This window comes from Mastigoproctus giganteus, chromosome 5, assembly GCF_048544385.1.
Source record: "Mastigoproctus giganteus isolate SK-2022 chromosome 5, ASM4854438v1, whole genome shotgun sequence".
Classification (NCBI taxonomy): domain Eukaryota; kingdom Metazoa; phylum Arthropoda; class Arachnida; order Uropygi; family Thelyphonidae; genus Mastigoproctus; species Mastigoproctus giganteus.
Genome location: NC_143579.1, coordinates 231,526,144 through 231,539,522, shown reverse-complemented (window position 1 = coordinate 231,539,522; position 13,379 = coordinate 231,526,144). Strand labels below are relative to the sequence as shown.

At 35.2% G+C, this 13,379-nt stretch overlaps 1 protein-coding gene across 4 annotated transcripts in view; it reads left to right on the top strand.

The window, feature by feature from the left end:
* Positions 1 to 7,532, top strand: part of LOC150086268 (uncharacterized) — a 38,508-nt gene extending 30,976 nt beyond the window's left edge. For 3 of the 4 annotated variants that reach the window (XM_090373796.1, XM_090373795.1, XM_090373798.1), the window contains one exon: positions 6,585 to 7,532. In XM_090373796.1, the coding sequence (XP_090229922.1) occupies positions 6,607 to 7,440 (834 nt within the window). In that variant the 5' untranslated portion in view covers positions 6,585 to 6,606 and the 3' untranslated portion in view covers positions 7,441 to 7,532. Of the gene's footprint in view, positions 1 to 417; positions 521 to 6,584 lie in introns of those variants that run through there. The other variant, XM_090373797.1, reaches the window with a different exon arrangement.
* The last annotated feature ends 5,847 nt before the right edge of the window (positions 7,533 to 13,379 follow it).

Genomic DNA, 13,379 nt, shown 5'->3' with positions numbered 1-13,379 from the left:
TATTAAGCAATATTTTAAATAATTAATACTTTTATCAGTTACTTTGAGAGCCGTTTATATAATTTAACAATTACGTTTACCTGTAAGGGTTTTTAAGTGCAGGTATTCGGCTCACAGACTTGCTTTACATCAGTCATAAACTAGAAACGACCGTCCTCCATGCGCATGCGCAGAACAAACGTCTGGAATATACTATCAATGATATTGCGCGAAGTGACACAAAAAAGTGCAGGTGAATTGTTGCATTCTAAAGAGATTTAGAGAACTGGAACGGTGTTTTTTTCTCCCGCCCCTCTGAAAAATCGATAAAATAATTATTATACATCTAATTTATTTACTTTTTTTCGGTGATAAACCGAGCGCATAATGTGAATGCTTTTAGCGTGCTTTTTAACATGTTTTTCTCGGGGGGGGGGAGTTAAGTCCCTTGGCGATAGAAGATGTTTTCTGTTACGGGAACTGTACGTCGAACCACTTTAGACATTTTATTTTGAACTGCTGTTACCGCTGGATGTTATTAGTAAGTGTTCTGGTATTTTTTAAGGTCATCAGCTGTGTTATTGTGCGGGAATATTTAACTCATGTGGTGGCTTGATTATCAGTATTTGTTTAGCTAAAATGGAGTCTAGCGCATTTAATTAATTGCGCATTTCTTGATCAGTGCACATTTTTCATCTTCAAGAGGAGTGTTTCCATTTACAATGGGTTTCCTCAGCCTACAAGTTATTTCTTGTTAGGAATTTTTTCCCGCCATAAAGTGCGGTTCAAGGTGTTTTGGTCATTTTTCATTAATTTAAAGCTTTTTATGACTTAAAATATACACAAAAATATGATATTGATGAAGGTATATTAGGCTTAATGTCCACGTTTGCAGACGATATGAAGGTTAGCAGGATTATTATTAATGGCAGTGTGCTACTGCAACGGGATCTAGAACATTTGGGCAGATGGGCTGAAGAGTGGCAACTGAAGTTTAACATTGACAAATGCAAAGTACTGCATATGGGTAGGTAGAAGTAACCCCACAGTAATGTACCAAGTGTGTGGTACTACACTCAGGGTGGTAGAGAATGAAAACGACCTGGGGGAAATTGTGCAGTCAGCTATGAAGTTTTCTGAACAGTGCAGACAGGCTGCAAGAGTAGCTCATGGTGTCTTGTGATATACAGGAATTTTTCTATTGGGATAAGAAGATGATTATCTCCTCCAAAAGTTTCAGGCAACACCTTGAGTACTGTGAACAGGTCTGGAGGTCTCACTTGACAAATTCAAAGTACTGCATATGGGTAAAAGTAACCCCAGAGAAATGTACCAACTGTGTGGTACTACACTTAAGGTGGTAGCAAATGAAAAAGACCTGGGAGTAATTGTGCAGTCAGATATGAAGTTTTCTGAGCAATGCAGACAGGTGCCAAGGCAGGTCATGGGGTTTTGTCAATGATATATAGGAATTTTGCTAGCAGGGAAAAGGAGGTGATTGTCCCTCTGTATAAGGCAATGGTCAGGCCACGCCTTGAGTACTGCGTACAGGTCTGGAGGCCTCATTTTAGGAAGGATGTAGATTTGCTTGAGCATGTACAGAGAAGGGCAACAAGATTGGTGAGGGGAATGAAGGGATCCTCTTACCAAGAGAGGCTTAAGTTCTGCAAATTGCAGTGGCTGGAGACTAGGCACCTGCGCAGTGATCTGATTGAGGTGTATAAGGCCTTGAATGGGTTGAGCACGCTGAATTCTGATGGGATCCTTCCAGTTGTTCAGATTACGAATCTAAGGGGGCATAAATTCAAATTAAGAAAAGACAGATGTAGAATAGGTGTGTGGAAATTTGCCTTTAGCCAGTGGGTGGTTAATTGCTGGAACAAACTTCCATCTGTCTTTGTGGAAGTTGATAGGTTAAATAAATTTAAGGAGGAACTGGACAGGCATTTGGAGGGAATGATGTTTTTTTTTTTTTTTTTTTTTTTTGGCTGATGCTGCATAAGCTCATACTACTACTTTAGGAAGGATGTAGAGCTGCTGGAATGAGTACAGAGATGGGCAACAAGATTAGTGAATGGAGCAAAGGGTTGCTCTTACGAAGAAAGTCTTGAGTTCTGCAAATTAGTGTCTGGAGACTAGGCACCTGCAATGTGATCTGATTGAGGTGTATAAGGCCTTGAATGGTTTGAGCAAGCTCAGTGCTGATGGGATTCTTCCTCTAGCCCAGATTAATTGCCTGAGGAGATATAAATTCAAATTGAGGAAAGGCAGTTGTAGAATTGATGTGCAGAATTTGCCTTTAGCTAGTGGGTAGTTGATTGCTGGAACAAACTTTCATCTGTCATTGTCGAAGAGCTTAAATAAATTCAAGGCAGAATTAGACAAACATTTGGAGTGAATGGATAGTGCAATGGGAAGGATTTTTTTTTTTTTTTTTTGTTGATGCTGTATAAGCTTGCTTTCTTATATCATATGCCTATGCTAATGCTCTTTTTTTTTTTTTTTTTTAATTCTGTATAAACTGAGTTGGTTTATACAGAATTTTAAAAAATTGCTCCGGTCCCATATATAATAAATAAATAAAATAAATTTCTGTAATATTCATCTGAGGAGTGGAGAGTTTACAGTTGTAACTTAATTATTCTTACTCTTACAATTAAGTTTTGAGAGTTAAGAACTTATAAAAATGAGATTGTAAGTAATCTCATTTTTTAGATGTGGTTGGCTTCTACAAGAATTTCCTGTGTATGTTCATGTTGTAGCTATTTCATTACAGCTTATTTATCAGTGCAATAGCTAACAATGGGCCATGCTCATTTTTGAATGGGTATTGGCTCAGTTTGGTTTCGTGCTAATTGTACCTAACATATTACCCCAGAACTGCAGCCATATTTTGGTTCCCAAGATTCTGTTGTACTTAATTGTTATTAAGTATTTGCTATTAACAACCCCATAAGAAATAATTCTTGGATGGAGAGTTGTTAAAATAAGAGGATTAAAATGTTAAAATAATGGATGCAGAATTTGAATATGGAGAGTACAATGTATTCATACAGGACAGGAGGGAGGATGGATTATGCTCTTAGTTAAGAAGCACATTAAATATAAGTTATTGCATCCAGTTGATATGGGTGGCCATGTTGAGTCAGTTTAGTGTGACATAAGCACTGGGAAAAAAAAAATGAGAGTAGGAATGTGTTATAAGCCCAATGACTGTTATGAGTACAGTGAATAACTATATACAGAAAAATAGTGGGCCAATAAATTAGAATGTCTTATAATAGGGGATTTTAACTTTATAGATATTGACTGGAACTTGTGGGTTTGTCACTCACACACTGACAAGACTTGTGGAATTATTGGATGACTTTTCTACAGCAGCATGTTTGAGAGGCAGTAATATTCTTGATCTGATAATCATCAGTGATTATTCATGCATTAAGAATCAGCAGATAGAAGAACCACTAGGATCCAGTGTATTAATGTGGGATTTACATAAAGATGCAGCTGCCATCAAGGGTAAAGGGAAGGGCCTTTGCTTTTGTAAAGGAGAGACCACAGTGGTTTCGGACAGTTTTTAAATTCTATATAGTGGGACCAACTAGCAATGTTACCAATAAATTCTAAATGGGAAGCATTCAGGGAAATAATTATAGAAGCCACTATGCTTTTCGTGCTAACTAAGAAATACTGTTCAAGGCTTAGACCTAAATGGATGTCAGATGATCTAATTAGACATGTGGCAGTGAAGAAAAATGCATGGGATGCATATAAATTATCAGGCATCATGGAAGCCTTTGGTAGATATTAACTAGTCTGTAATCAAGTCATAAAGGAGGTCAGGCAAGCCAAGGTGGATTATCAGAAATCTTTGGCAGAAGGTGTAAAAAAAAATAGCAAGGACTTCTTCACTTTTGTAAACACTACAAGGAAGGGGATGAATCACATTGGTCCACTTGATGTCGATAGTTTTACTGATGATCCTGTCCAGGTCAGCAATAATTTAAGTTGCAGTTAATTTAAGCAATAATTTGGAATTCTTGCACACTACATAACTGCTTCACTGCATGTTCTGTAGTTTGTTGTCTCAAGCAAGCACTGCACAGTTCTGAAGTAAGGCTTGCAATATTGGTATTACATCACTGACATGAATAAGTGGGATGATGGAAGAGCTAAAATATTTAATACATAGCTTCACTTACATCAGTTATGTCACGAACTTAGCAAATAACATATATTTTTCAGGTTGCCTTCAAGATATGACTTCATTACTGGATTGTCTAGTTTACTTGTTCACACCACAAAATGTCACTAACAGTTCCCCCCCCCCCCCAATGATTGTTAATAGTGTTTTCCTGTTTGTGTTTATACAGAGAAATTTTCAGATGTTGTTTGCAGCTTGCATCCCATTTGTTGTTAATTGGAATACTAAATGTTGTATAAAACAGTTTATCATCACTTTTGAGGAATTTTACTTTATTGAGGTGTATACTTAAATACTTTGCTGACCATTTCATTGGTACATGCTTGCAAAGCAAAAAGAAAACAATTTGGAGTATAAAAAAATGGATTCTTATAGTTGAGAAAATTGATGACACTGCTGATTGTTTTGATTGACGGCAGTCATAATCATTTTAAAAATTCATTTGACATGCACCCGTCATTCAATCACTTTGAATCACATGACATGCTCCTATCACTTCAAGTTTGTTTTATTTTTAGAGAGAAAGTCACTGGTAGATAGAGATCACTGGTAGAGATCTTTTGAACCGGTTTTGATCAATGCTTGATGTTAGTTTCTGTACTATAATGTTTGATGCAGTTTTGATCATGTGATGAGAACCAGGTTATGAATATTAAGTCCCCTATATTTTCTCTGACTTGTTGAAATAAATAGGCCATATAGATAGTTCAAGAAACAGTTTCTGCATGCCATATTGCCAATCCATGACTTTGAACAGCTAGGTTAAAGTTACCTGCTGTGAGGCAATCACTCTTGCTCACCCATTCAAGTTGACTAAATAGGTTGTTGTCATTCTTCTCAGAATCATTTCACCTGTAACAATATATCCACTATCATCTTCCCTTTATTGCAAGTAATTTCACACCACAATGATTTTCTCTCCATCGTATGAACCTTATTTGATACTGGGAACAGTCAGCCACTTTTAAATAGCTTTTGATAAGATCACGATCCCCACTCTCTTCTGAATACACTATCTCCCATACTGAACTTTTTAAAGCCTTTCTTTGGATGGTAACCATGTCTTAGTTAACTGCATTATTTGAAGTGATAAAAAGCTCATTCATTTACATAGATCAAATATTGCAGTTTGCTTTTTAAAGACCTTTCACATCTTTAATAGCTACTTAGGTATGTTTTTTTTCTGTGATGCTTGACTACTGATGGTTTTCGCTTTTTTTTTTTTTTTTTTTTTTTCTATACATAATATAAATAGAAGTTGCACACAGATGCCCCTGAGGAGGATGCAGGTGTAATTTTGGCCCATACCACTAACCTGTGCTATTTCTATGACACCCCTAATGTCTCTCCCTCAACCCATATTAGCAGTTTTTCTGAATCCTTAAGGCCTTAAATTATATTTATAAAACAAATTTATTCTACCAACTTACTCTGCTGAGAAACTTGTCCCCATAACCTTTGAAGATTATATGTTTAATCCTCAAGGCTTTCATCTTAAAATCTATCCTATGTGTTTGTTATCCATAATTGCAGGCACATGAACATTGCCTTATTTTGCAGTGTTTTTTCAACATGATGTTATATTTCATTACCAAGTCATTAGGTTGTTTATACTTTATATCATTAGTTTCCACGTTGATAATCATTTAGTATCTTTAAGAACTGATCAGGGGTTTATTACTACTTTGATTTTTGCATTAGGGAGACATAGTGATTCTATTCCATATTTCCTTTTGTTTGAAACTACCTCCTTGCTCATCTTTTTATTCATTTTCATATTGGTTTTTTATCTTGAACTGCAGTCTTCTAACCATGTATATTTGAAGAATGTAGAAATTATATAATGAAATCACTCTGACTGTATTTCAGAGTATTCTTAATTAAAGAGAACTGATTAAAAGAAAAGCACAAATTTCAAAAAAAGTTAAAAGTAATTTTACATCAAAATATCATAATTATATCAGTTGTATGACTGAATTCAGTCATATAATTTTTTTATCGTTCTTAAGGAATTTTCATTATAGATTATTTGCTCCTTATGTAAGAGAATATATCAGTTGTATATCACAAAAATTGAAATCTTGTAATTTGCTTTTTGTAGCCTTTCTCTTTATAGCTACTTAAGCATGTTTTTTCCTGTGGTGTGTGACTACTGATAGTAGTCATACATATTATGTATTAAATATTTTGTTAAGCCCACACAGATAAATAGTGAATTGATGAATTGATAAATATAGCCTTATTTTAGTATGAACGTTTGCACATTATTGTGATAGTTATTAATATGAAGAGTTTAATTTCATATGATAAAATCTCTGCAGCTCTTTTAACAGATAAGTTTATTTCTGAATTTGACCATGTATAACAATATTAATATTGCTTATTTGGTTTTGTGTTATAGGTGGCTAACAATAAATCCCCTAATGGCTATGAAATGTGATGTATGTACAGTGTTTTTCACCGGTCAGTCATGTTACGAGCAGCATATGGTAAGTGAGAAGCACCGAAAAAAAGCACTCAGGGTAATTGATCTCCAAGGAGGAAAAATTCAAGCTGCTGCTGCTGCCCTCTCTGTCAATAGCAAAGTTACTGATAGCACTGCTAATTCAAACCAGGAATATAAAAGTTTAGGGAATGTCATTGTTGCTAATAACCAATTGTGTTGCAATATATGCTGTGTATTTTTCACTGGTCCTGAAAATGCAAAGGCTCATATAACAGGCAAGAAACATAGAAAAATGGTTGAACGGTTAGAAGCAATAAGAATGTTAAAATCTGCTGGCCATTTACCTCCAAATTCATGTGATATGGATAGTAAGTGTGCTCTTAATGACTCTGTTTCTGTCAATAATAAGCTTGAGAGATTATCACTGAGTGGTCCAAATATGAATGATGCATGTGTACCTGATCAAAAAAATAAGCTACCACAGGCTGATGATAATGTAAACCTGAAAGTTCTGGAAGAAGGCAGTATTGCAGACCTTGAAATTAGGCATCAGAGTGTCATAAAAGGTGATAGTAAATATTGTTTTTCAAAAGACCATAGTTTATTTAATAGTGAAATTGAGGAGAACCAGCAGACTACAAGTATACCTGAAAAACAGAATGGTGAACATTTAGAAGTTGTACAACCCTATGAAATAGGACAGAATAGAGCTCTGAATTATTATTATTATTCATCATATGATTCACAGTTGGCTGTGGTAAAATCTTTTGTACATATAATTGAAGAAAATCAAACATTTAGTTTTAATTAAAGAACAATATAGACTTTTTACAGTATGAGTTAATTTTTTATTTCTAAATAAAAGTGGTGATCAGATGCAGTTGGACTAAGCTTAAAGCTGCCTGTTAAAGAAAATTGCCAGTTTTAAAACTATTATCCATACAAAAGGAATAGATTATTATTTTTCATTAAGATGTGGCTAATCAGCTAATCTTTTATTGGTGTGTATATATAATATGGTTATAAATAACAGATAAGTATAAAATGAATGTGTTTGTTGCCAAAACTGTAATAAATATTTATTTATACATGTTTAGAATTCTTTTAATTTTCGTGTTATCAATTTAGAGAAATTATGACTGGAAGAGAACAATTTTTTCTCCCCACACAATTAAAGTTTGATTATTGTAAGTTATTACTATTGATTGCTTTTTCTAATAGTTTGAGTAGTCATTTTAATTTATTATATTACCTAAGATTTTTAAGGTTTTAAATAACTGAATTTTCTTGTTTTAAAATATCCCCATATCTTCTGATATTTACCGAAAATAATTTTCAATAAATGTCCGTAGATAGACAGAGGGACATGTCTTCAACTACACATTGCCTAAGATAACACTTCTCTGCAGAATTCTTGAAGCAGTGCAGACATTGAAGAATATTGCTATGTGGTTCAAATATGTACCTTTCAGAAAATCATTTTTGACAAGTTTATAAAAAATGGGAAATTAAGTCGTAATGATTATGATTCTGTTTTACTATAACATTAAATGTATTTTCAAAAGGAGTTCAATTGAAGTTTAACATCGACAAATGCAAGGTAATGCATATGGGTAACAGTAATCCCAGAATATCATATCAACTGTGTGGTACAATGCAGAATAGTGGAGATCTGATTGAGATGTTTTAAGGGTTTGAATGAATTCAGTAAGCTAAATGGTGATGTCATCTTTATTGTTAAGACAACGCTCATGGGCAATTCATAAATTTAAATTGAGAAAGGGTGGTTGCAACATAGATGTGCTGAAATTTGCTTTCAACCATTAAGATGAGGAATTATTCAGGGAAGGGAATACCAGAAGTGTATTAAACTATGATAGTGAGTTAAATGATTTTTTAATAACTGAGAGCAAAGTGGAGGAGAAATTGTTGAAGATAAACATAAAGGAACTCGGGGTGGATGGGATCTATCCAGTTATATTAAAGGAGGCGGCAAAGGAAGTAAGCACACCCTTAGCAATAATTATGAGAGCTTCTTTGGACTCGGGAGGTACCCATGGATTGGAGATGTGCAAATGTGACTCTAATTCACAAAGGAGGATCAAAGGGTGACACAAGTAATTACAGACCTGTTAGTTTAGCTTCTGTTCTGGGGAAATTATTGGAGGCACTGGTTAAAGAAGCACTGCAGGATCTAGACATCACTTCGTTTATAGTTTGGACACAGGTGGATTTGTTAAGGGGAAGACATTTGTGACCATTTTGATTGGATATTATGATGTAGTCACAAAGGAACTGGATGCAAAGTATAATTTTGATATCATATATTTGGATTTAGAAAGGCTTTTGATACTGTGGCACATGGAAGACTGCTGCACAAATTGGAGCAGTGTGGCATTGGAGGCAAATTGCTGCTATGGATAAAGGGACTGTTGAGTGGGAGAAGACAGAGTGGACTAATATTATTAGTGGAGTCCCCCAGGGTTCAGTATTGGGTCCATTGTTATTTTCTGTATTTATTAATGATATTGATGAAGGTATATCAGGCTTAATGTCCAAGTTTGCAGACAATACAAAGGTTGGCAGGGTTGTTAATGGCAGTACGGTACTGCAGGAGGATCTAGAAACGTTGAGCAGATGGACTCGAGAGGTGGCGAATGAAGTTTAACCTTGACAAATGTAAGGTACTGCATATGGGTAGCAGTAACCCCAAAGTAACATATCAACTGTGTGGTGCTACACTCAAGGTGTCTTATCAATGAGACGCCTCCGTAGCCAGGTAGGAAGGAGCAGCAGTGCGTAGCACACGCTTCTTGATTAGACCGGGGTTCGAGCCCGTCACCACTAAATACGGAGGATGCGGAAAGGTCAGGGAATGACCACCGCATATCCCGGAGCAATATGGCCTTAGTTGCTAATGCTCCTGAAAACCAAATAACAAACAAACAAACATCTTATCAATGATATACAGGAATTTTTCTAGCAGGGGTAAGGTGATTATCCCCTTGTATAAGGCAATGGTCAGGCCACACCTTGAGTACTTTATACAGGTCTGGAAACCTCATTTTAGGAAGGATGTAGAGCTGCTGGAACAAGTACAGAGAACAGCAAGATTAGTGGATGGAACAAAGTGTTGCTCTTCTGAAGAAAGGCTTAAGATTTTCAAATTACAGTGTGGTGACTGGTCACCTGCGAGGTGATCTGATTGAGGTGTATACAGTCTTGAATGGTTTGAGCAGGCTCAATGCTGATGGGATTCTGCCTCTTGATGGGTGAAATGGGAAGGTTTTTTTTTTTTTGGCTGATGCTGTATAAGCTTGCTTTCTTGCAACATGTGTCTCTACTGATGTTAGAGATGATGCTATAAATGTAATATTTTAATGGATATATATATATATATATATATATATATGAAAATCTAAGTTGAAATACCAACTTCCATGTATGAAATAGTTAAATAAGTTTCAAATTTATGAAAATGTGCTTTTATTATGAACTGAGAAGAGATATTAAAATTAATATTCCTGCTCTTTTTTAGAGAACGCAATTAATAAGCCATCCTATATCTTGAATGAAAGCAGAACAATAACTAAAGGTAATAATAAAAAGCACAGAGGTGAAGTGTAATGTGAAAATGTAACTTATTAAACTTTTGTCTCTTAAACGTTTTTTAACAAATTAATTTTTTAATCTGTGCAAATTACAGTGTTTGCTTAAAAATCATAGGAAAAGTTGTGACATCCAAAATTAAATCACATATATATTAATATTTACAAACAATATGAAGAGAGAATTAACCAAAGAATTACTGTGCAGTTATTTAATTCTCTTGGTTTAAATAACCCTGTTTAAAAATCACAGTGAAAGTTAATATTTATGGCTTGAGAACAGAAGGGAAAATAAACATAAATTGAATTTTTTTTTTTTTTTTGATAGTGTTACTTGAAGATTAGTAATGGCATAATTAAGAGTTATAATTGATTATGCAAATCATGAAAGAAAACACAATCGAGCAATATAAAATAAATTTAATTTGACTCCGCAATTTCTTAAAGAAAGGCATCAACAAAAATGAAATTCACATTTCTGGAAATCTGTACAAACCATAAAAAACAAAATGTTAAAATCAAGAATCAGAAAAGGGTTAAGGCTATAATGTAAACCAGATTGGTAGGAGTTCAGGTGCAATACTTTTTTTTTCCCACAGAGTATCGACACCAACTATGAAATGCATGGATGCAATGTTTCAGAGTTCAAGAACAAATTCGGATGTTATGTAATCACTTTACCTGCAGAAATGGCAAGGAGCCGTAGTGCTGATTACAATAAACATTTTTTCTGTGTATTCATGTTTGATTGGGACTAACAGAAGTGATAACATTCTGTTATTATAATAAGCAGCATGCACCAGTGTATATGAGTCACAGAACCATCATGCCTGAGTGGTAACATTGCTGCTCTATGCCTAATAAGCCATCCTGTATTTGAAAACACTTTTCCTAATGTTTGTTGTTTTTGATTTCATAATTAAATGATTTGCTTAATTGATTGTTGAAATAATTATTAATGATTCAGCTCATCTCTGAGGATAAGAAAAAGCTCCACGTAAACGGGAAACAAAGACCAAAAACATTAAGAGTAGTACATTTTTGTCCGAAATCAGTAGTAGTATAAGAAAACTGAAGGTGGAAATCCCGATTAGTATTCGTGGATAATGTTTCAGTTCTGTTGAATGACTGATGACTTTATGGGAAGGGAGAAATTGGACCATATTTTAATGCCACAGTGCTTGTTTGGTCACTAGATTTTTTGAACAATTGGATTTTGACTTCAAGTTGTGTAATTCATCTTTGTTAATGTATAAGTGGAAATCCTGTGGTGATGAGTGCATTTAAAATGGGATCCTACTTTGGATTTACATAAAGCTGTTGCATATTAAAGAGTTAAAACATTCTGTTTTTGAGATAAGGCCTTGCCCGATCTGGGTCAGAATCTTCAGCCCCTCGATTTAAGGTAAGGAAAGAGCTTTTAACAATTCTTGTTTGTTCCAATGCTAGTGGGGGCCACAAAATGACATTAGCAGTAATCGGCAAGGCAAAAAAACTACGTGCTTTTAAGAATATGTACATGAATTATAATTTACTGCCTGTAAAATATGCCCAAAATAATGCCTGGATGAACAAAGAAATTTTTACAGTTTACAGAAGATTTTTATCCCGAAGTTCTTTCTTACCTTAAAACAAAAAACCTTCCAGAAAAAGCCCTTTTGATAATGGGCAATGCTTCTGCCCATCCCCTTGACGATTTATAAGAATTTTCATCACATAACATTCATTGCATATTTCTTCCAGCTAATACAACCAGCCTATTACAGCCAATATATCAGGGCATTATAGAAAATTATTCTTACAGAATTTGGCACTATGTGAAAATGATTTAGAGGTAGAACAGTTCTGGAAGGAAGATACTATAAAGGATGCTATCTATAACGCAACTGATGCGGGGCAAAGTGTTCCTGAAAAGATGCTAAAATCTGCCTGGAATAAGCTCATGTTTCATCTCAGCATTGAAGCAGTTTTGTTTTCCCTGATTGCAATTGTAATTTTTAAACGATTATTTTAAATTTAAAAATTCTTAGTAAAAATAAGTAGAATTAGCTGCACCTTGAGCCTTTTTGTGTAATGAAATAAAAATTTTCAAATCAAATAAATGTGGCCATTTCTATATTAAAAAAGAAATCCATGAATTGAAGTGACAGGGGCATTAATCCTGCACCACCCTATCAATATCCAGACCCCCCATATGATGGGGTAGGATGGTCACATCCTACCCAAGTACCACATGTTTGAGAACTATAAATATATGCATGTAGTCCTTTGAAGAATCACGATTTTAAATGCAAGATTCTGCTTTCAACAGATCTGTGCAGAATGATAATAGGGTACCACAAGCAATTGGTCTATATGTGACATTTCATTGCACAAAACCTAAGTAGACAACTGGCTGGTGATGTGATCTGCAAATGGAAGCAGACTGCCACTGAAACTGTCACAAAGTTACTTTGAAAAGAATTGTCTGCTTGAAGTGCAGGTTGGCGCTGCAGTACACTCAGCCCCTCAGTGGCACATAGCACCACTAGTATCCAGGATACTGCACGTTATGGGTTTCCATAGTCATGCAGCTGCCCACAAAACACTAATTCTAACAAATGCCAGGCACTGCTGTCTAGCTTTGTGTAAGGTCTGCTGTTCATGGACTAAACCAGTGGAAAGCTGTGTGTTGGAATGAAGAGTCATGGTATGTGGTCTGTCACTAACGGTTGTGCCTCTGTAGTGGATGCCTGGAGAAAACTACCTGTTTTACTGTATCGTCCCAACAATGAAGTGTGGTAGAGGCAACGGGATAGTTTGAGGCTGTTTTTCATGTTATGACCTGGGGCCTTTTTTTTTTTTTAACACCCATGAATGGTGAGGTCTATACTTCCTGGACAATAATGCATTACATTGGGAAAGGCTCATACTTTTATCAGCAGGATACTTTGTCATACTGCTTGCATTGTGATGGGCTGGTTTGAGGACACGAATGTCAATAAGTTGGAGTGGCCAGTGCAAAGCTCTAACCTCATTTCTTTAGAGAACTTGGCTCCTGAGAAGTACTGACCAAAAAACAGCTGGGTCCTCGGAAGAGAGCCTAAAAATCTAGAGAGCAGTTATAAAGGTTTCAGCATATATTAGTTTTCCTGAAAATAAA